At 42.9% G+C, this 24,742-nt stretch overlaps 1 protein-coding gene across 2 annotated transcripts; it reads left to right on the top strand.

Moving 5' to 3' along the window:
* The first annotated feature begins 13,069 nt into the window (after window positions 1-13,069).
* ldb1b (LIM-domain binding 1b) lies at window positions 13,070-21,945 on the top strand. Of its 2 annotated transcripts, XM_083905566.1 has the most exons (11): window positions 13,070-13,305; window positions 15,786-15,888; window positions 16,819-16,863; window positions 17,131-17,206; window positions 17,300-17,402; window positions 17,502-17,674; window positions 17,943-18,065; window positions 18,642-18,725; window positions 20,266-20,389; window positions 20,514-20,659; window positions 21,215-21,945. In XM_083905566.1, the coding sequence occupies exons 2-11, from the start codon at window positions 15,869-15,871 to the stop codon at window positions 21,443-21,445; spliced, it is 1,125 nt and encodes a 374-aa protein (XP_083761692.1). In that variant the 5' UTR covers window positions 13,070-13,305; window positions 15,786-15,868; the 3' UTR covers window positions 21,446-21,945. The 2 variants fall into 2 exon arrangements, with proteins under 2 accessions (XP_083761692.1, XP_083761693.1); XM_083905567.1 differs by lacking the exon at window positions 16,819-16,863.
* The last annotated feature ends 2,797 nt before the right edge of the window (window positions 21,946-24,742 follow it).

Below are 24,742 nucleotides of genomic sequence, written 5' to 3'. Positions count from 1 at the left end.
CGTACAGGTGTAGACACACACACACACACACACACACTCGGCGTGGTAACACAAGCCCGCATCAATAATGCAGCTGAGAGAAACAGGATGCAGATTCTTCCTTACATAAGAGTTCACAGAGACACCGGCTTGCCTGAGAGCAGCAGGCTGGAACAGGGCGAACGGAGGCGGGGTCACAGTCTGGACAGAGCGCCAGTCCATCACAGGGACACATATAGAGAGAGACAATCATCCACTGTCATGGTCAATGTATAGCGTCCATTTTTTTCCTCGAAGTAAAACGTGTTTTTGAGGGCCTGAACATACCGTACATCAGACCTGATGACCAGACCATTCGGGGAATGTGCGTAAAAAAAATCGTAAGTGGGAGGGGCTAAAAACTGGCGTAAAAAAAAAAAAGTGCTAAGTGCTGATTTAACGTACATGAACGAAACTTGGTACACGCGTTCATTAGGTTGTGATGGTAAATAAAAGTCGACGATGACTGACCCTGTGAATCGTACAGGAAGGCCGCCATTTTGGATTGAACGCGAAAGCGCGAGGTGTTTTCGGCGAATTTGAACCAATGCTACAAAATCTATCTAGTTTGTGTTGTTTTTATGTTTTCTACAGTATTTTTTATGTTTTATTGTTTATTCATAGGTATATTAGGACACATGGTTGTATGTTTTATTTATTTATCTCTGATGTACAGCACCAGAATTTAATTTCCTTGACCGATTTTGGTGTCAAATGATTGGTAAAATGTCTAATTTCTAAATCAGAAAAATTTATATATATCTTTCTGCCATTTACTCTGAATATTTTCTAAAATAAGGAACAAAATATGCACAAACACAACAATATTCCAGCAAAACACAAAAATAGTCGATGTATTTGCTCATGAGGAGCTGAATCCTTTGCTTGTTACTGTACATATTTGCACAGCATGGCATACAGCAAACAAAATGTTATAACCAATTATAATAATGAATAAACCTTTTGTTCATTATTTTAGAAAATATTCTGAGTAAATGGCGCAATTTTGAAATTGACATGGCACATTTTTTTTTTTGGTTTACCGTTGCCCTCGCATGCACTCTCGCGTGTTTTACGGACAAAACGGAGCTCGGCGAGACAACAATTCCAGGAATTTAGCGCATTGTGACGTCCCAGTGAGCTTGTGTTTAATCTCCTGTACTAAATGTACCATTTACACATCACACTGGATCTATAAAGGCACAAACATTTAGTCTGGAAGTGAAAAAATATTGTATTTGACATTGACATTTTCACAAATCCATCCTGTGGGCCGGATTGGACCCTCTGGCGGGGCCAGTTCTGGGCCCCGGGGCCGTACGTTTGACACCCCTGATTCACGCGATCAACTTAACGAGTTGAGTTTGCTGAACTTGGTCAAAACTGCACTCTGCGAGACGGTTAACGCGAACACGTTCACTGCGTGTGTGAATTACAGTTTTCATGTCTAAGTTTGTGTGTGTGTGGAGGAGCTCATCATGCTTATGCTATCCTTTTTCTGCCACATTGCCATGGCGACAGTGCCCTCCCGGGGTAATGGGGGACGAGTGCACCAGAGCTATTTATTCTCTGTCCCTCCCTCCCTCCATCCATCCATCCATCCATCACTCTCTCTCTCTCACTCCCTGCATCTCTGCCCTCTTCCTCCTCTCTCCTCTCTCCATCTCCCTCCTTTCCGCTGCTCTTTCTTCCCCTCTCTGATTGGCTTAACACTCTCCCTCCTCAAAATGAGATACTGCCTAATGAGACAGAGGGTGAGGAAGAAAGAGAGAGGGAGGGAGACAAAGAGCAAGTGTCTTTAAAAAAAAAAAAGAAAGGAAAAAGGGAAGTAGAATTATGTGGGGGAGGCGATCTATGCAGACTCTTTGAATGTTATGAGAACCTGATCCCACACAACTCTGCAGTGTCATTTTTGGAGGGAAACGTTGGAAACACACTCTCGTATATGTGATGTGCATTTATATATGGAAGCTGAGCTCAGTAGAGGTTATGACCTTTGAGCGGAATCTCTATCTGTGTCGATTAAAGCAGCAACTTTTTCCTGTGGTGCTTTCGCTTATTTAGTCCTACCGTTCAAAAGTTTGGGGTCACCTATCCAATTTTTCCACACATTTATTCATCAAAAGAGTTGCGAAATTAATAGAAAACACAGTCAAGACATTGATAAGATTAGAAATAATCGTCAAAGAACCAGCAAAACTGTTTTCAGCTGTGCTAACATCATCGCACAAGGGTTTTCAAGGGTTTTCTAATCATCCAATAGCCTTCTAATGCGATTAGCAAACACAATGTACCATTAGAACACTAGAAATGGGCCTCTATACACCTATGTACATATTCCATTAAAAACCAGACATTTGCAGCTAGAATAGTCGTTTACCACATTAACAATGTATAGAGTGTATTTCTGATTAATTTAATGTTATATTCATTAAAAAAAACAAGGAAATTACTAAGTGACCCCAAACTTTTGAATGGTAGCTAGCTAGCCTTACATTCATTTGTACAGCCACAACAAAATGCTAACCCTAACCTTGACCATAACCACTTAACACCTGAACTAGCGGACTAAAGGACTACAGGTCCTGACAAGGTCAGTGTTTATGATTAATTTAACGTTTGATGTAATTTAATGATTAGCTAACACAATGTACCATTAGAACGCTGGAAATGGGCCTCTATACACCTATGTACATATTCCATTAAAAATGTACATATCCACATTAACAATGTATAGAGTGTATTTCTGATTCATTTAATGTTATATTCATTGAAAAAAAATGAATGCGTGCTTTTCCTTCAATAATAAGGACATTTCTAAGTGACCCCAAACTTTTGAACGGTAGTGCACTTTTACCCCCTCCACTCCTGCACCCTCACCCTCTGTCACTTTTGCATGTGCCTTGGATAAAAGCGTCTGCTAAATGCAGACGCTTTTATTAACGTACATGATGACCTGGTGTCAGTCAATGTAGAACACTCGTGTCCTATCAAAGTTTTAGTGCAACGATTTTGAGCTCAGTGGCACAAAGACTTAGATTTTGATCTTTTCATAGTCGTCGTTATCAAAAACATCCCCATGCATCCTTCAGGTGTCGTTTTTTTTTTCCCCTCACACACACACACACAGAGAAAATTGTGCGTCTAAGAGGAAAAGACAAATGACAGAGTGATGGAGGAAAGATCAGAGTGAGATGGAGACGGTGGGAGGGAAAGGTGGCAGCGGAAGAAAGGGTAATAAGGGGAGAGGAAGAGAGGAGGGGGAGGACGGCGGCGGCGGGCGGAGAGATAAATGGCTGAGTGGACGGGAAGATGAGTGAAGCGAGGGAGCAACACAGTGTGACATATTGCAGACAGGAAGACTAACGGAGCGAGGGAATGACTGGGCGAGAAAGGGAGACGACGGAGAGGGAGAGAGAGCCACATCAATTGCCCACCCCCCCCCCCCTCTTTTTTTTTCTTCTTCTTCTTCTTTTCCTCCCCCCCTGCCCTCCCCTTGCCATGTAGCAGACCTTCACTGGATGGTAACAAGACGCACACACACACACACATACACACAGCCAGTTTTCCATTTGTGTGTGTGTGTTGGTAGAAAAACAACTCCTACATATTTTAAGTGTGTGTGTGTGTGGGGGGGGGGGGGGAGTGAGGACCCACATCACATCACATGGTTTTTATTCCCTCAAATCTGCCTCTCAGGTCACTCAGACAGTCCACTCTCTCTCTCACTTTAGGACACTCTCACACACACGTGCACACACTCTCTAACACACACACACACACACACACACACACACACACAGCCTCTCATTCCCTCCCTCTCTCCTCCCACCTGAGTTGTAATTTGCACGACTGATGAGGGTGAGGGCAGGAGCAGAATTCTCCTCACTCTGCAACACACACACACACACACACTCAGGCACGTGCGCACGCACACACACACACACACACTCAGACGGTGTGATTCACAGTGTACAGCTACAGTACAACTGAGAGAATCTGATCCTTTTGTGTGCTCTTTTTTTAACCTCTTGTTCCCCCCTTTTTTCTCTCTTTTCCCTCCCTCGTCACCACTCTCTCTCTCTCTCTCTCTCACTCTCTATACTCCCTCCCTCCCTGGTGTGTGTGTGTGTGCGCGCGCGCGTGTGTGTGTGTGAACTGTGGGGATAACAGACGCTCATGTGAGCAGCCTCAGTGGCGGCAGCAGTGACTGGTGAGAGAGAGGAGAGAGGAGAGGAAGAGAGCGCAGGGATAACAGAAGCCACCGCCGCCGCCGCCACCGCCGTCGTCGTTCTGATCGGATTCACACCAGACATGTGAGAAGATGTCCGTGGGCGGCTGCGCGTGTCCCGGTAAGTAGCTGACGTGGTGATGGTTGCCGTGAACGACAACCCCTGTTACTGCCGCCGCCGCCGCCGTTGCCAGTCACTGACTTTTGCTTGTCATTGTTGATGTTATATTTTGGCTCGTGAGTGCAGGCTCTGCTGTGGCGTGACTAGGGCAGTGAGCGTGCCCCAGGGGCCCTTGGGTTCTGTTTGCAAAGGCTCATGGGAGGTTGCCCTCTGTGATGGCTGAGAGAGGATGGAGAGGAAAGAAAACAGACAAGAATAGTTGAAGTCGTTTGCCTCTTCTTTAGTCGCCGTTACGACAGTTTGAGGACGAGGAGGGAAAGACGCAGACATCAGTGCGTGAAGTTGTTGCTATGGCACCAGTAATGCCGCTTCTCCTCGTCCCTCCACCAGTTTGTTGTCGTTGCTTCTGTTGCTGGCGGACAGACTTTAAGGACACTCTCAGACTCTCTTTGCAGCGACAGCAAAGGGATCAGAGTGTGACATTTAAAGGGCAAAGATCACTCGCGCGTTGTTGCCGAATGTTTTGATGTTTCACAGCCGCCTCGGGAGGGAGTCATTTATGATGCATCACTAGCTTGATGATGATTCCTCATTCAGGTGGTATTGTACAGTGGAAATACGCCATCGCTGACACACGTCAGTAAAGAGTTTTCATCCTCTTTTTGCCCCCAAAGAGTTTGCTGGACACAGGTCAGTGAGTGCACACCTGAGACAGGTATATGGTATATGTTTACGCTGGAGTTTGTTTGTCTGTCTAACTCGAAAAGTCGCCTACGGATTTGGATGAAATTCTCAGGAAATGTCCACAACTAGTGATTCAATTTTAGGCGTGATCCGTAGACGCGATCACTATTTTCATCACTATTTTGTAGGGGGCTGAGCTGCCTTGGCGGAGGTCTGCGCTCTCCGAGTGCTTCCAGTATTTATTTGCATCTCTATTTTCTATCATACATCAACTTCCCTGTCTGGACGCCTTGCTGTTTTTAGTAGGAGGACGAGCTGTCAGACGAGACTTCGTCTCTCACCAACAAACTTCGGAGTAGGAGTTTCGTTCGTCGCCGTTTTTCATTTTCAAAGTTGAGAAGCAGCTGCAGGACGTCCACACAGAGCGACCCGTATTTTCGAGGTGCGTGACTGACGCTGAGGAACTCCCCTGCAGCCGGTTGACAGCAAACAGATAATTCTTCTTCTTCTTCTCCCTTTCCCCTGAGTTTAATCAGATAGAGTATGAAAGAAGAAGCTTTAGGCTTACGATAAGGGTTTTACGGTTGCGATTTATGCCGAGAACATAAAAATGAACCCTATATCTGAAAAATGCATTCATAATCATGACAATAGCTGTGCGTGGGACACATTTAAGACCTTTCTCTGGCATAAACACAAACCCTGTCAGGATGAGTCGTCCTCAAGGAGACAAAAACCTGGTCCTGATGAGGGGAAACCTCATTTCTGAGTAACTGAGGGCTCAGGTTTGAGTTGTGGTTATGGTTAAGGTTAGGGATAATGCTAATGGAAGTCAATGCAGAGTCTTTAAAAGGAAAGTGTGTGTGTGTGTTGCTGGATCACCCCGACTGGCCTCCTCTTCTCTCCACTGTCCCCAGGCCACAGCGGGCGCTGTGGTCAACCCTCAAACAGCCCCGGGGATGTGGTGCGATACGGATGTTTAGCCGACCGCGCATCAAAGATCAGATTTCCTCCCGTGCCAGTCTCGACGTTAATCATTAGGAAAATGTAGACGCTTAACTGCTGCCGTGTTTTTTTTTTTTTTTTTGTGGTTTTTGGAAATTCTGGATAAAGGTCGGAAAGTTTTTAACTGAGGCCGACTCATCGTGGCCACGGCTTTGCAGATCCACTGTATGTGGAAAGATGGAGGAGAAATGATGACCGAACTGCGTGGATTTGGCGTGAAGTGCATTCACACAAGTGTGTTTTCAATCTCAGCGCGCCGCGCTGCCACCTCAGCACAGCAGCAGCAGCAGCGTTCGTTTGGAAGCAGGCGTTTAGCTATCATGCGGTCAGATTGCATACTTAATCAAAGCGGTCATGGAAATTTCCGAAAAAAGACGTATGACCGCACCAACCCTTTTTGCTCTCGTATTGTTCTTTTCGCTTCACTCTCTTTTCTTTATCCTCACCGCTGTTGTCTTTTGCCCCTTTATTCCCTCATTTTTTCATCTTTTTTTTCATCTTTAGCAGCCTCTGATTTAGCAGAAACGGCAACTTCCCGTAACTTTTCCCCCCTCCCGACATTCTCAAAGCACCTACTGTGACACAAGGGATGAAGAACACAAAGACGAGGACACTGCGAGCGATGTAAACACGACCTCCGCTCCAAATATGGATGCGATCGCTTATGTCAACTTGAAATGAACCCAGCTCTTGACTCTACAGTCTACGGTGATGACCAACTTTACTCTAACCCCTTACACTCTTTATACATTCAGAACATGTCATATGATGACGATATAGAAACGACGAGAATCCACACACTCCCTCTCCTCCTCCTCGCCTCCTCCTCGCCTTGTTTACATTCCAAAGCCGTGTTCGACACAGAAGGATCCTCCCCCCTTCTTGTGTGGGCTCGGGGGGGGCTCGCAGCATGTGCCCCAACATGTGGATGACATAAACATGAGTGTGTGTGTGTTAAGAAGAAGTTCTTATACATTAAGCTCTCTGCAGATACAGATGTTTTCTGCTCAGATCTTGCTGACTCTTACCTCCATTCCTTCCCTCCCCTCACTCCCCTCTTTCTCTTTGACTCCTCTGATTGCTAGCGTATGTTCTCTGGGTGGCTGGCTCCACCGAGGGGAGGGAGAGAGCGAGGAAGGGAAGGCAGGGAGGAGAGAGGAAAAAAAAGGAAAAGGGGGGGGAAGGGACTGTGCCCTCTCATGCAGAGAGAGTCACATGGTGTCCCTGATTGGAAGAAAATGAGTAAAGACTGCAGCTCTGGCTGAAATGGCAACAGACAGAAACGCACAAAGGCTGAGCTGTTTAGAAACAGGTTGCACAACAAGGGAGTCTAAAGAGGAGGAGGGTGTGATGGAGGGGGGGGGGGGGAGTGAGATGATACTGGAGGAAAGATATGGATTAAGAGAGGAAGAGGAGGAGCAAGGGAGGAAGAGAAAACGGGAGAGTGAGGTGATGGGGTTGGGGGGGTGGCGGTGGTGGGGGGGGGTTGTAAAGGCAGAGAGCTGAAAAGCCAAGAAAAGAGAGGCAAGTGGGAGATGAGCTCTGTAGGAGCACGGGAGGGGAGGGTGAGACAGAGAGTGAGAGAGTGATCAGACTGTGTTTTTATGTTTTCTGCAAGGCTGAGCGGTGACGTGATTGGCTGGGGGCTGGGGGGGGGGGCAGACCTGACTCTGAGATCAGAGACAGACAAAATGGCTCCCACAGAACAGAGAACGCAGCATCAGGGCACTGTCATTTCCACTCACACACAGCTGTCAGCACGCACACACGCACACACAGTTCTCCTCACATATTCTCAGTGACTTCCATTCATTTGGACACCTTTAACAAAGCCGTGTCCCTTAACCTTAACCAATTAATACCTGACCTTTGCCCTCGACTTAACACTAGTCGTCAGAAAGGTTAGGTAGGTTATCCTTCAATTAGGTCCAGGTTTTGGTCTCCATGAGGACTACAAAACCTGACAAGGTCAGTACTTATGCCGGAAAAGTGTGTCCTAAAGAGGTCACAAACACACTGATCTCAAAATGCCAGCATGAGGGGAGAATAAAAACATATTGATCAATAATGCTTATAATCTTAAATAATTATAACACTACAAGTGTGTTTTAAAATACTTTTATAAAGAACATGGATTCATATGATATATCTAATCCCTTAATAATCTTAATCCCGTCACCCTGTGGCCTGTTATTCCCGTGTGACAAACTGCTGGAGAAAAACCTGCACAGGGAATTCATCCACTCAGTTACTGAGTGACTGAGTGAGTGAGTGAGAGCAATCGGTAGGGCAGGATGAAAACAAACACACTAGCTCCCCGTGGCCACAAGAGGACGCTGCTATCAAAGGACAACCTCTGATTGTAGGTCACTTCAGTTGTTGCCCCCCCCCTCCTCCCCACCACCACCTCCTTTTTAGTGAAGCGTGGTGAAGTCACGCCTGTAAATCACAACGAGAAGGAGAGCGATGGCTGTCCACAGAGAATGAACAGCACACAGTGACATGAAATAACAGCAGAGATGAGCATTGTTTCATGTAGATTATGCTTTACATGTATATATATATGTGTGTATATGTATGTGTATATATGTGTGTGTATATGTGTATATATAAAGACATATATGTGTACATATATGTACATATATATGTGGGCATATATATACATATATGTACATAAATATGTACTCACATATATATGTGTATATATACATATATGTATTGTATATTTGTATTAGAGATAAGAAGAGTTTCTTAAGCCAAATATATCATTTATCATGAAATAATGGTACACAGTGCAGTGGTTTAAAACCTTTATGACCAAATAAAAATAGTCCATTTTCTGTCTGAATGATCACTTAAGGAACATTTATGGGTAAAGTAAGCACATATAGAATTCATCATAGAAGTTTGGCTCCTGCAGATGAAATAAATCAATGGGTCTTTCTTCATACTGACTATTTAATAAGAGTATTTTTGGTGTAACTTTTAATACTTTGAGCCGTTTGAGCAGCCGATCGTTCAGTTTCACCTACGATGCTGTGGATTAACAGTAATCCTGACCGATTATGTGGTGTTTTCACAGTTTTGCAGCTTTTTACTCTTAAGTCTATGGTCTGCTAAGTTATTTACTTGTATATATTTATGCATACATACAGTACATGCTCCAGCTGTGATGTTTGACAGAAGATGGAAGTGACAAACAGAAAGTAAAATTGACTAATCTCACTATACGCTACTTTTAAGTCCGTATTTATGACAGCGTACTTTTTTACTTCACAGTAGAGGTAATGTTTGCATCGTGATTTTGTTGTTGGCTGGGGATGATTTTAATTATAGTCAGGGATATTTCAACATTTATTCCGTCTGATGCAGTGGAGTAGATAAATAAATGTCATAGCATGAAACGGAACGACTCTAGTAAGCGCCGCGGTCGAGATAAGTACGTGACTTTGTCGGAGCTACAGCTGGTCAGCGCTGCGTTAAAGCCCATTCCTTCAAAAAAAAGAGAAGAAAAGTGACAGCTTGTCCTTTTAGATGTTCTCTCGGGGCTGACTAAGACAGAGAGATCTCTGTCCCTCTATCTGATCCAATAACGGAGTAAAGTGAAGCCTGAGCTGCCAAACGCCCGAGAATCTGCCAGACAGCGATCACTGAAAAGAGCCCCAGAGATGTGTCTCGAGCTTCTTTATCAAGGAGCGGGCCAAGCTGTCATATTGATGTGTTTACAGTGCGTTCCGACTTTAATACTACGAAGCGGGTAAAAGCTATGAAACGGTAGCTTTGGTGTTGCACTTGGGGGAAAAGAAATGTGAATCTATCTGTGAAAAGAGAGTGTTTGGGGAGGAAAAGGACGCTGATACGATGTCGTGCTCTGTGTCGGAGCTGGGATCAGTTTTAGTTTTCTGCAGACACATACGTGCAGACATGTGACCGTCCTCAGATCAGTGTTGGAGACAGTTCTGGAGGGGAGGGCGTCTGGGGAAGGTTGTTATCAGAACTCTGGCAGATGTACGCGTCCGTTCAGTTTCCTGTTGACTAGCGAGTGGAAGTGGCACGCTGCACACATTTTGCACACACACACACACACATTGGGTGTGCATACTGTACATGCAGGCATCTACACCCCATCCTCCTCCTCCTCCTCCTCCTTGTGCCCCTGAGCCTGACAGTCTGGACATGGGAGATATCAGAGAGAGAGCGAGGGACAGGCATGAGTGTGTGAGTCAGATCAGTGTGTGGCTGTGGTAGTCGGTGTACGTGACAAAATGTCAATGTCAGAACAACTAGAAACTGAAGAAGGTAAGCTTGTCTTGTCTTTTTTTTTTATCAAATCAAATCCCCGGACAAAACGGTCTCCTGCTTTGTTGACGGCGTTCAAGTTTGGCCTCCTTTTTACCAACTTTACTAAAGGTGCATTAAAATAGTTGCACTTGGAAGTTTTGAGCGTTAAGCTTAGCGGGGGGGGGAAAAAACATCACACTGTGCACTTCGGGGAGTTTATTCAGCCTCTGCACGCCGCAGCTTTAATCACGTATTATACATGGATTTGGGGCTTTAGGTGTGAATGTGTAAGTGCCAGTGACGAAATGAGTCTGGTAAAGCGAAGGTTAGGCAGCTGTGTGTGTGTGTGTGTGTGTGTGTGTGTGTGCACGTGTGTGTGTGTGTGTGGTTGAAGATAAGGACTGCCCTATGCCTGAGAGCAAGAGAGACGGTGTGTGTAAGCCCCTCAAGGCTTATCCCGATACACCACCACCTCTTCTCCATCACCCCCATCACACACACACACACACACACACACGCGCGCGTGCACGAGGGATTAACCCCGTCATGTACCATTTCAATGGGTGAGCTTTGGACACACAAACATGCACACACGCAGGATTAACCCCTTGTGTGTCCATTTCCACGGATGATTCCTCAGCCCCTCTCTCTCTCTCCAGTTGTGACAGCATTGACTGCCCCCGTGTTGCCATGGCTACAGGGGGGCCAGAGAATGTGAAGATAGGCAAGTCACCCACAACAAGCCACTATTGACGACACCAGTGAAGTGCTGGCGGCACACACAGGCTTACTGCGGTCAAAACCAAAACGTGTGCACAAACTCAGCCCCAGCAGCTTTGTTGCTGGTCGAGCGACATACAAGCTTTTGAGGAGCTTACGCTCTTCTTCTTCTTCTTCTTCTTCTTCTTATGTCCCCGGGAGGCGCCGTCACTTCACCGTAATCCAGACGTCTGCATTTGACTTGCACATGAATGGGAAAGTTATGCGTTCGCACAGCCTGACGGGCGAATGTGCCTGTTACAAGACAGCAGAGGAGAAACGGGAAACAATAAATAAATACACGATGAAATGTTACAGAAAAAAACTTTATAGACTCTAAAATATCATAATATCAAAGGATTAGATTTTAAGCCCATGTGTAAGTAGTAATTTGCATTTTTGCTCAATGAGCTCAAAAGATTGGACATTTAATTATTATTTGTATACATTTAATACAACTGAAACACCTGTTACTATTACCCTTAATTGTTTTCTATTATTTATTAGTTGAGTTTCAACTCAAAGGTTGTGGGTTCAATTCCCGGATGAAGATAGGCAAATCCACTCGTACATCCATAGGCAAGATAAATGTTATAAAATCACTACGCTCATTTTACCATAACGTTTCATTCAAATGCATTAATTATTACAAACCAGTGAAGTCACCCCCTGGTGGCTATTCAGGATATTCTTACTTCCTGATTGTCTTCATCAAGGAAACTGAAAGACTATCCATTATATATATATATATATATATGTATATATACATGTGTGTATATATATATATATATATACATATATATGTATGTATGTATATATATACATATATATGTACGTATATATATATACGTATATATGTTTATATATAATATGTGGATAAATTAGTGGATAAATCATTTATGAAACAACCTATGTACATGGATAGTATGTACTGTACACCAGAGCTGTGCTCATACTGGTGGCTTCTTTTAATACTTATAGGAGCTTTTTAGCTGAAGTGAAGCATCAGTTCTTCTGCCACTCACATTATTACTATATATGCTATATAATACTTCTGATCCAATATGACTTGTACTTTTTATATACCAACTTTGGCCATATGGGTGAATGTTTGTCAGCTGTGATCTGAATATCGTAGCTGATTGTAATTCCAGGCGATTTGAACAGATTTAGAGGCCTGTCGGATTCTCCTTTTGGCTTAGTGCTTCCATGTATATGTATATGTATATATGTATGTATGTACATGTATGTCGATATATGTATGTATGCACATGTATGTCTATATATGTATGTACATATATGTATGTATGTATATATATATGTGTACATATATGTATGTATGTGCATATATACGTATATATGCGTATATATGTCTCTATATATGTCTCTATATATGTATGTATGTGTTTATCAGAAAACTCATACATGTGTATGTAATTCACATGATAATTAATAATTATTTTTTTGTGAACAAATCTTTATTTAAAATTAAGTTCATGATATCATGGCTACATTACTGAAGAAAAAAAAGTTTGTAAAGCACTGCTCTACAGACAAACATGAAAACCACTTCACAGTCAGTGTATGATTGTTGTGTTTACCCCACAAACACAAACACACACACATTTCATCTCTGCTGTTTTGGACCAGTCCTCATCTGTGTCAGTTACAGGGAAAGGATGGGATGCAGCAGGAAGGAGAAGGGAATTAAGGAAGTGAGGGAAAATGCTTACCAGACAACCTTTATGTGCAGTTGTGCATTAGTGGGGGAGGAGGAGGAGTAGTAGGGGGAGAGTGAGAGGGAGAGGGAGAGGGTGGCTGGCGGTGCTGGGCAGAGGAGAGAGGAGTAAATGCACTGCGGAGGGAGAGTAGGAGGAGGAGGGCCTACAGCTATTGTTCATGTCCTCCCGTGAACAAAGGGCTGATCGGGGTCCGTATGTAAACCCACAGCAGGCTTCAGCCCACTGACAAGGCCTCATGCGGGACAAAACATAACCGACCGACTCCCGTGATTTCAGGCCCGGGTCCGTCTCAGACTCTTGTGTTTGAGTGATTTTTTTTATTGATCATATTCAGTGGGACGTATTGTGTCGGTACGTTCTTTGCGTCCGTCCAGCGGGCCTATCCGTTCTTACGCACGGAGCGTACACACGGTCTATCATCACGGATCTGTAAACATCAATTTTCTGATTGGACTTCTTTGCAGGTAAAAGGGGTTCGCTTTTCCACGAACACACACTTTTAACACGCGGGGTGCAGCTGCCAGGGAGAGTGAATGCAGCGCGGGGACTTTGGCTGTTGTCGTTTTTCGTTTTATTTCGCTGCCCCCTTTTTTCCGTTGAAAATGGGATTTTAACGCTAAGGCGTTAGCAAGAAAGCTAACTTTGGCTAACGGGCAATTGGCTGTGTCTTGCTAACGTTAGCTTGCCCCGCAGGCTTTATTGACAGGATGTTAACGTTGTTCCGGTAGCGTTTTATCACCTGGAAAATGCACAGTTGTTGTGCTCGATAAACATTTGTAGCACATACGTTTTTTAAGTTGTGTAGCGAAATAATTGTGGGTTCTTAAAGCGTCCGTTTGATGTTTTAGCCTAGCTTAAAGCCCAGTGTTAGCATTGTACGCTTGTTGCCATTCTAATTGCCTTTGTAGCCAGACAATTCCATGTTAAATGTGCAAATGTGACTTGAATGGTACACTTACGGACTGAACGGGTGTTCTAATTCGCATTTAAGGTGCAGCGCGACCGTAATATTACATTCATGTCCTTATCACAAAGTTTATCAACATAGGTTTGTGCTTCAGTGTAACCTAGCAATTGGAGGGTATCCCTGTTGGACAGTTATTTGTCCCTCGAAAACAGACATGGTGGCAGTGTGAAGTGGCACAGGTCCAATACCCCACCACAGGTTATTCTTCTTATGAGGTGATGGTGGGTGGAAACTGGGTCTGTAGTTTGTGCCAGACTGTATTGTTATTAGATTTATGTCACTCTGCTTCTGAGATAAAAATTGGTCGACCATCACTCAAGCCAGGAAAGTGTGTGCATGTTTAATGTCTGTGTGTGTGTATATAGTGTACTGGGAGAGGGGAACATGATTCCCAGTGGAGGAAGTGGAGTCCAGTTGATGTGATTGTGACTGCCTGTCATTAACCGCTAACAGGAGAGGAGAGGAGCTAATGGAGCTCTCAACAACTAATGGACACATAACATCGATTATTTATTTATTTATCTTCCCCCCATTTGTTTTTCTCTGGTGAGGCATCCAGCCCATAGCATAGTGTTGATGATGCTCACAGTGTAAACAACTTGTTGTTGCGCACAGTGAAGGCAGCAGGGCTGAACACAGTCATTTATGATGATCTGTGCTCTCAATGAAAAAGTTATCAATTTTACTTCTGGGTATGTTAGAAGCAGACCACATGTGTCTATTATTTACAAACATGGTAGAAATCAACTACACTAGAAACTAGTAAAGAAGTGAGTGCTGCATTCAAAGAGCAGCTGGTTTTTAAGCTGACATTAGAAAGATAGATTTTGAATATATATTTAATTAGTTATGTCACAATTTCCCCTGCTTAAAACATCCCCTCATTTCAACATCATTTTTAATCCATGTTATTAAAGCAATATACGTCTTCCTTAAAGCACACTCAGAGGTGTGTTTAATATGCAGAGACTGAAAAGACAGACATAAATGAGGCGGGGCTTCACCATGGCGACGACAGGGGTCATGACCCAGTGGCTGCTATGCGTAGATGACCTTTATGGAAGAGCTGGGCAATTATAGTACAATAAGTGCTGGAGCACTGTGCGTGTGTGTTTGATAGAGATTCATCCGTTTTGTGTGTCACTGGGTGAATTGAGTCAATTTTAATGTTGTGATGTATAGTATTCCATAGTTATTTATGAGGATTGGATTATAGGTAATGGAGCTATGACAGAAACAGCTTCTTTACAGGAAACTTCCCTCTTGACATGGCATGTTGTGTCTTTATGTGAGAAGATGGACACAATCTGTGAATTAGTGCAGCTATACTGGCCAATTGGTGCCATTTGCCTCCATCCCTTACATACGCTTCAATCAAGAAACTAGGAAACGAGAGCACAAGCGTTTACTAAGGCAACAGTGTTGACACGCTTTCTTATCTCAAAGATTAAACATTGGTTAAAATCCAGATCCATGTCACTACCAAATTCTAATATTATAATAACCTACATCCTTGAAAAGAAAAGTGTTATCAACATCTGTGCTTTACTCTTTGAGTTACGCCGCTCACACAGGCAGATATAGACAAACATGGCCAACAAACACGCCCTCTTTGGAAGAAGAGCACATACTTTTTCACCAACACACAGCATCTGGATCAGGACCAAATATTACTTGTTCAGAGAAACACTTTGCACAGGTGGCAGAACCATTCCAAAATATAGTTGGTCCTTCCTTGGCCTATACTCCACACCCAACCAACTTTGAAGAAGTACAGTGGATTGTACTTTATCCTGTAGACAGAAATCAGCCTCCTTGGTGGTGATTACAAAAACACCATGTATGGTTTTAAATGTACTTTCTCGTATTCGTATCACTTAAGATGTGTTTTGCTATGATTTAAAAGCTCTAATAACAACCTAAGAAGTGACATACAAATTGCAAATTGTTTTACATTTTTCTTAACCTGTCTTCCAGGCTGTTCCTCCAAGTCATTCAAGCTGTACTCCCCTAAGGAGCCCCCCAACGGTAGCACTTTCCCCCCTTTCCACCCCGGCACCATGCTGGACAGAGACGTGGGGTGAGTTTTTATATGTGTTATATGTCTGTGTTTGTTTGTTTTTAGCAGTCTGCTGTGGTTCTAGTTCACAGTTAAAATGTCTCTTGCACGTTTTTGTATTATCGCCTTCCCTTCTATATTGCTATGTAAGGCTTGCCTGAAAAAATGCTTGTCTTAAAAAAAAAGTGATCGTTGATTCAGCTTGGCATCTGTTAGGCTGACTCTGACCTATCAACAAATTACTGGAAGTGGTTTAGAGGACAGAGTGCATGAGCAGCACTTCTGTGAATATGAAATGCAAATTGAGATAGTCACTGTTGGTTGGTTTTTGTTTTTTGGGAGGTTCACAAACTTCATGAACAAAGCCTCAAATGTACATTATGTTATTTGGGAGCTACACGACCCGTTCCTCTTGTCAAATTCACTAAGGAACCGATTTCAATGCATAGTTTAGCTCCAGGGACATCAGGGTGCAGGGAGCTGTGTTAAGGATCTTATGCCACAGTGGGGCACCTGTCAGTTTCTTTTTAGCAATTGTTGAAGGGCTGATCTTATACCTTGTTAATATTGAACATGAACACCTCATTGTCCCCACCAAATGTGTGTTGGGCCTCAATGACTTAAGTGAAACTTGTAGACTGGCCATGTGAGACAACTCTTTAATTCTCTTAATCGATTTCAGTTGCCTTGTGTGGCTTTGTAAGGCGAGGGATTGTGCCTATACAGAACTGTGTGCAGTATTTCACAGCTTGTCGTCCTGCAGTAAATAGATCAGCTGCAGTTGATGTATGTGTATTTGAGAAGTGTTTCTATTTAGTGTCTCCTTGTATCATCTAATGTGGGCCGTGCTTGGCTAAAGTCCCAGGGTCATAAAGACATACTAGTTCCTGAAGTAGGGCACATTAACTCTATAGCTGAAAGTAACAATCCCTCCGTCTCTTGTTTCTTCAGTCCCACCCCAATGTATCCTCCCACATACCTGGAGCCAGGAATAGGGTAAGAGACATTATTTCTTGCTATCTCCAGCCATTGTGAAACAGCAATAATTATAAGTACAGATAAGGTCGTGGGAAGTTATATTCTTATCTGAGAAGGCTCAATTAGGTGTTGGAAGAAAGAAAAAAACAGTAAAAGTGCAGACGCTATTAGAGCATTAACATTTAAGTGATCAGGAAGTTTCCTTCATTCCACTGAAGCCTTTCATTATACAGTTCTCACACAACTCCTCCATTTGTTTCCTTCTGTCGTGAAATGTTTGTACAGGAGGCACACACCATATGGCAACCAGACAGACTACAGAATATTTGAACTTAACAAACGGCTACAGAACTGGACAGAGGTTTGTAGCACAGTGACGTGTACATAAATATTCAATGCACACACACAAAAACAAGATGTAATGTTGGTGTCTGCTCTTTTCCTCATCCTGCAGGAGTGTGATAACCTGTGGTGGGATGCATTTACTACAGAATTCTTCGAGGATGATGCCATGTTGACCATTACTTTTTGTCTGGAGGATGGACCCAAACGTTACAGTAAGGAAGCAAAGTCACAGCTGTTTATTCCTAGTCTTAAATGGTATGTTATGCTGTTCCTTAGTTTTCTCTTACATCTATTTTCTTCCTCCTCACCAGCAATTGGCCGGACATTGATTCCACGGTACTTCCGAAGTATATTTGAGGGCGGTGCCACTGAACTCTACTATGTGCTGAAACATCCGAAGGAGTCCTTCCACAATAACTTTGTCTCCCTCGACTGTGATCAGTGCACCATGGTCACCCAGAACGGAAAGCCCATGTTCACACAGGTGAGTTTGTGTTCTTGTGCAGGGTTTATACATCTAACGGAGACATGCTTGAGTAGTATGTATTCCAACTTAAATACTAATCTGCATTGTGGAAAAATCCTGGTTTTAAATGATGGCCTCACAGGATTTACAGGATGTCTTGCATACCAACATTTTCAGTAACCTTTGCTCTAAATCCGAGTACAGAAGAGCAGCTTGTCCGGTTCCCTGTTTATGTTTTCACGGTCCTCCTGCTTCATGCTGACCTCCGACCTCTAAACTCCTGTAGGTATGTGTTGAGGGGCGCTTGTACCTGGAGTTCATGTTTGACGACATGATGAGGATAAAGACGTGGCACTTCAGCATCAGACAACACCGTGAACTCATCCCCCGAAGTATACTGGCCATGCACGTAAGTGAATACACACTGGCACGCGTTCTGACGAAGCTCAGAACAAACTTCGTACAATGATAATAAAAGACATCTTTTGGGGAATTGTTAACCTTGGCGTATACTTCCTCTGGTGGAAGAGAACCAGAAATGACGTCATCTCCATGGGCGAGAAGGCTCCAAACTTTGTTGTTGGTGCTGGGTCTCACACCTCTAAATTTATGTAACCATGTGTGCGCTGTGCACACACTGGACATGTGTAGTGGAAAACTGGCCTCGCAGATTTGTCTTAATAAGCAGCTGAGAGGAGTTTTTATTGCATAGTTAACAAAGCAACACATGGTTAATGTAAATAAAAGAAAGAGTGTTTGAAATGACTGATTTACTGTAACTATTCCAATGTTACTATTGAATATATTCATTGGCAGACATTATATTGTTGACTTCCTGTTTATCCAGACAATTACCCGTCAGAGCAAAGTGCATTGGGAGCCAATATGTGTTGCCTCGATCGGTTTAGTTTGCCAAAGTGAATCTGAGTGTGTGTTTTTTGTTCAAGTGTGATGAGTAACTGTTTTCGATTGATGTATCTCCCAGGCCCAGGACCCACAGATGCTGGACCAGCTGTCCAAAAATATAACAAGATGTGGCCTGTCAAACTCCACCCTTAACTACCTCCGAGTAAGTCCGAGCACACATTCAACATTTTATCTTTATTGTCTTGAATGTTTTTTTTTCCTTGTTTTGGAGTCATTGTTGGTAGAATGACAGCTTTTATAACGGTAACTGGAGCTGACTCAACATTTCAAACTCTCATCATCACTTTCACATGTTCAAATTGTTATAGAAGCCTTGGTTTGTCGTATTTAAAGTCTTCAAGTGACTCCAGCCACATTATTTTAGCTGTTATATAATCTGTGCTTTGTACTCTGTGACGTTGGATAACTCTCTGATTTGCCAGGGTGTGTACGTACATGTCTTGTTCCTCAGCCACTGGGCATCCAAACCTCACAGTCACCAGCTGTTGGCTTACTGAGGCGTAATGTGATTGACTAAATGAATGTGTAGCCTGTGCATTCAATCACACGTTTGCATACCGAGTGTGTCAATGTCATGAGTTTCACTGGTGGTTCGGTCATTTTTTATGTAGTCAATCAGTATACAAACACTTTAATACAAGTTGAATGAAGGGCGCCAACATGGGTCACATCAAGGTGAAGCTGCTCGAGAGGTGGAACTGCTGTCTGCCACCTCTATAGCTGTAGGTTTTTATTTAAATTTGCCAACTAAGTTGCAGTCTACACATGTAGTCTAAAGCACACGTAGAGCTTTGTTGAACTGGAGGATGGATAAAGGAGTCCTTTTGTTTTTCCTCACCCTCAAAGGTTTTGATTACACTCTTAAGTGCTGCCTCATCGTTGTCCACGCATCAGAGAATATCGGCATAGTTGCTCTGCCTAAGTCTTAAAACCCTTGTATGTATGCAGTGTGAATTTGCTATGTTGAAACAATGCAAATATAGTTTCCTCAAACAAGTTTAAAGTTTGAGGCTGTTCAGTTTAATCGGTGTTGGCATGGCTCATCGTCACAGAGTTCGGATCCCATATTGCTTCTGTGTTTTGTTCCTGCACACCGTGTTACACAGGTCAGACTGGAACTACAGGCTGAGTCTTTTCTGCTTGGTACAAATGAGTCACAACGCTCCAATGTTGGTTAATTGTAAAGTGGCTGTTTGTCAAGAATATAGTATTAAGCAGTCGACAAACAGATTCCATGAAAGCTGAAAGTGTGTTGAATAGCCGGTCTGCCTGAATAGTCTGCGGTGACATTCCTGCGCTACGCAGAAAGAGATGCGTTTTATATCACAGTTGAAGCGTAAGAGCTACACTTGTAAAGCGAAACGACAGTGAACATCATGGAACATGAGTGAGGCGAAATTAATTCTTCTTGATTAATCGATGAATCCATCGATGGTCCATAAAATGTCAGAAAATGCTAAAAAACGTTGATCAGTGTTGTCAAACATGGAAATGACGACGTTCTCCAATGTCTTGTTTTGTCCACAAACCAAAAATGATTCAGTGTTTCATGATTTCTTTTGTTATGTGGAGCAAAGAAACTTAAGAAAACATTCACATTTAATTAGCTAAAACAATCAGAAATATTGGTGTAATCATGAAAAACTCTCTAACCAGTTGCCCCTCTCTGTTTCCACTTCCAGCTGTGTGTGATTCTTGAGCCCATGCAGGAGCTGATGTCCAGACATAAGACGTACAGCCTCAGCCCCAGAGACTGCCTCAAGACCTGCCTCTTCCAGAAGTGGCAGAGGATGGTGGCACCACCAGGTAAGAGAAATGACACGTGTGGTGCTTTTTTTGGGGCTGTATAATGGAAAAGCCCCAATGTTGACAAACAGCTTATTTGTATCTGTGCGTCTTTTGTAACCCTCTTCTTATTTCTGCCTCTCAGCCGAGCCGTCAAGACAGCCGCCTAAAAACCGGCGGAAGCGTAAGATGTCAGGTGGCAGCACCATCAGCACAGGAGGAGGAACTAACAACAACAACAACAAAAAGAAGAGCCCCGGCAGTGGCTTCCCTCTGTCCAGCCAAGTCCCAGTGAGTGCATCGCTCCCACCTGGAGTCAGCAAAGTGCTATTACACCTGTGTTTATTGAAAAGCCGATTCATGGAGGGGGGAAATGTACATGACAGAAGCATTGGTTTCCATTAAAATGGAATTTCCATAAAAATTGAGCTCCTGTAGGTATTTGGCAGTGGTTTGTTGCACTAAGTCGAGGAATCACAAACCTCCACCATACTCAGTTTCTGCAGTTTTGACATTTCAGACTTTTTTGCCTCAGTCTTTTATTCACTGAATCTGTTCCTTTTGGACATATTCACATATTTCAGGATTTTTTTTTGTTGAATTTTCTGTTTTTGTATTTAAAAAATCACATAAAAAAATGGATGGAAACCCACCTATAGTGAAACAAAATTACATCAGCAATGTTTTACATCATATTTAGTGATTCTAATAAGTATTAGTTTCATAAAAAGCAAAACAAATCCACATTGAATGTCGTAATTGAATCAGTTCATGCTCTTCTCATGACATTTGTGACTTCCATACATTAAAAAAACCATACTGAATAAAGTGCTGCTGTCTCTGCAGGACGTGATGGTGGTGGGAGAGCCCACTCTGATGGGAGGGGAGTTCGGCGACGAGGACGAGCGCCTGATCACGCGGCTCGAGAACACGCAGTTCGACGCGGCCAACGGCATCGACGACGAGGACAGCTTCAACAACTCGCCGGCACTGGGCTCCAACTCGCCCTGGAACAACAAGGCCCCGCCCAGCCAGGAGAGCAAGAACGACAACCCCACCTCGCAGGCGTCGCAGTAGAGCCCTAGAGCCCCCCTCGCAAAAACCACTACACGAGCCCTTGTCTGTCACTCCTCAGCCTCCCCCCGTCCTGACCCGTCCCACTTCACACCAAACAGCCGCCAGTGCAACAACAACAACAGCAGCGACAGTCCCATCATCTACTGAGACGTTCATGTAGAGCTCAGATTCATCACACACACGTAGCCCGGAGGCTTTGAGACTGAGCTCAGTCTTTCATCCTCTGTGCCCGAGGAAGTTTTACAAGGTTTTTAATATTCAGGCACTGTCCCACTTCTGACTCCCCGCCTTCCTTCCTCCCTCCATCACCTCCATATACAAAATGTCTCATCTGCTCTTACTATTTTTTTAGTTTGGACAATGTAGTAGCCGTAGTAGAGGAGAACTGTGCACACTGAACCATCCACACTGAAGTTTTATATGCAGGAAGGGGCTGGGTGCTGGGGAATAGTGGCAGTGGGGGGGGCTTTGAGATGGTGGAGAGTTGCTTCGGGATAACTTGTTCCGCCCATCCTCTTAACACAGCTCTGAGTTGTGGTCTGCTCTGTCGATGCTTATGTCACTGATAACGTTTGTTAATAGAGTATGTGTGAGTGAATGAATGTGTGTGTGTGAGTGAAACGCATGAGGAGAGAGGCAGTTTGAGTTCATCCGTGGCTTTGCCGAAGCAGACAGACCATAATTTAATATCAGTCTATGAAACCATTGAAATTCATACATGAGAACTTAAATGTGGCACTAGGGAAACATTACACACAAACACACACACACACAGATACACAAACAAACGTAATGATTGAAGGATTTTGAGTCCCGCAGTGCCCGGTGAGTCATCTCTGATTTAGACTACAGTGAATGCAGTCTTTCATTAGAGATCATTTAAAACACCCCCCTCACACACACTCACACACACACATACACAGTTACAGAGTTTTTATACAGTATATATTTCCCTAGAATGTTTTTTTAATTTGTATTGAACGCCTTCATTTCAATTGTTACTTTTTTATTTTCTACCAATACTGAAAAGCTACAGACCAAGGAGCAACACAGGACTTTTATCCCTCTCCCCCCCTACCTCCCCATCTAAAATATATTGTTTTTATCTTTTATGTTTATAAAAGAGAAATAATTTAGTGTGGATGTTTTTATTTTGTCTTTTGTTCCATTTTTGGAGATTTTGAATTTTTGTGTATTTGTGCTTGTATATTTAAGGTAGTAGCAAAGTTCTGTCTGACTGTAATAAAAATGTATTCTTACTTAGATTTACCTAAAGCCATCCTGATCTAATGTAAAGAAAACAAAAAATAGGAAAAAGGAGAAAAAACACCCATGAACCTGTTCCCTCTATCTACCCACTTGCTCTCGTTCCTCCTCCCTCTTTTTTAAAACTTGTGTAAATTAAATTACAAAATCCCTGGGGTACAGTGGCGCCATGGAGAGACAATTTTACAGTTTTAGATTCTTTCTTTTAATTTATTTTGGCAGAGATTTCAATCCATGTTTTTTTTTTCATCGACACAGGAAGTGAACTCTCCCTGACCACCGTTCATCTTTAATCTCGTGTACTAGCTCAATGTCGAAGTGAATGTGCTCACTGAATTTTAGTTGGATTTCATGTTTTGTCACTGGCTCAAACTGAGATTTTTCTTTTCCCGATTCCTGTCTTAATCATTTGTTTGATCTTTCATAACCGACACGTGTGTGTGTGAAATCATGGATCATGCAAACATCTTCTAAAACCAGCTTAACATTGAGTTTAGTCGGCATTTTGTAGCAACTCTGAGTCTGTGGAGTCTGACTAAAAACGGCTGATGTTGTTTTTCGTACATTTCCATTGTGTTCCAGTGGATTCCAGCAGCAGTTATGACTGAGCTTGAATGGTGACTTGTACCTTCTCCGAAAAAACCCCTGTAGAAAAATCATTGTTTGATATATATTTTTTTGATTTGGTTAGTTTCTGCCCTTGATAATTAATGTATGGTACCAATAAAAAGATACATTTTCACTTTAATATATTTTTTGCGTTGTCTTTGAAAGGATATCTTTATTGTAACGGAAAGCAAAGCTTATTACTTGGTAAACATGCTTATCTATAGGTTTATTGTTGGACTACAGCTTTAAAACCAGGCCCCGAACTGCATATCCACGCACGCACACTTACAAGGGAATAATTACGAATGTTTATATGCACAAATAAACCGTGGTTTTTGTTCCTCTTCACACAGTGTGTATGGACACAAACTCCCCCGGTGCTGCCATAAAAGCTCCAGTGATGAAGAATTGCTCAGAAGAGGAGGAAAGGAAAGGAAGGTAAACGCGTACGTGTGTGCATATGTAATGTATATTATCGTTAGCCTAATAGCATAGTTGCCTAAGCCATATTTGAAAGTTTTTGGAAAAGAAGAAAACACAAATTCTTTTAGCAAGCACATTGGTAAAGTTAGACCGATATCACAATTACAAAAAAATACGTAGGCTATTAGGCAATTATGCTATTAGGCTAACGTTATATATATATGTGTGTGTGTATTCCAAAGAAAAATAAATAAAATCTACGACTGAACGGAAAAAGACACCCTGGAGTCCAGGCACCGTTTACCAGTTAGCTCCGTTAGCTGCATTGGCTCCTTTAGCGCTGGTTAGCGCAATAAATCTAAAGCAACTGGCCATAAAATCTTGAATAATGTTCATATTACATACTGAACTCGTCAACAACAACAGTACAGCAAAAATATTAGCATAAAAAAAAATCTTTTGCGGACCACAAATAACGTTTTGCATGTGGCGCCACCTACCGCCGTCTACCAATCATTGCAGTCAGTAGAGTGTCAGCTGCGGCGGGTTGCCAGTTACGCCTGAGCTACAATGGACGGAGAAAACGAAACCTAAAAAGACGTTGGTATTTTGAATTTGAGTGTAGTGACCGTTTTTGGCCACATTCTTACATATGGCACCTTTAAATAATCAAGTTGTAAATAAGTCTAAAACTGCGTTTTTGTTTTTTTGTCTTGATAAATTTGGTCAAAATTGAGCAGAAATAAAACAAAAATCTAATTTAATATTTTGCTATTGATATGATTTTGTAAACCTAAAATATATCATATGTTATCTTATCTTACGAGCTTATCAGTACCATATGTAAAGCCGTGTCTATTGTACATACAGTACATGCATCATTATGTGCTCATGAAGTCATTTTCCCACCTGTCCCCCCCTCTGCTGTCAGGTGTCAGTGTAGGAGAGCTATCACACAGGCGGCTGGAGGCTGTGCTGGGGGGTATTTCTGGGCCCTCC

This window comes from Microchirus variegatus, assembly GCF_963457635.1.
Source record: "Microchirus variegatus genome assembly, chromosome: 19".
NCBI lineage: Eukaryota > Metazoa > Chordata > Actinopteri > Pleuronectiformes > Soleidae > Microchirus > Microchirus variegatus.
Note: the sequence above shows the minus strand (reverse complement) of the source record. Positions and strands in the feature narration are given on the sequence as shown.

What these genes read in the sequence shown, in the direction of transcription:
- ldb1b (XM_083905566.1), top strand. Translation starts at nt 15,869, where the DNA reads ATGCTGGACAGAGACGTGGG. An exon ending in CCACCCTTAACTACCTCCGA is followed by an intron (nt 18,726 to 20,265) that starts GTAAGTCCGAGC and finishes TTCCACTTCCAG; the next exon opens with CTGTGTGTGATTCTTGAGCC. An exon ending in GAGGATGGTGGCACCACCAG is followed by an intron (nt 20,390 to 20,513) that starts GTAAGAGAAATG and finishes TCTGCCTCTCAG; the next exon opens with CCGAGCCGTCAAGACAGCCG.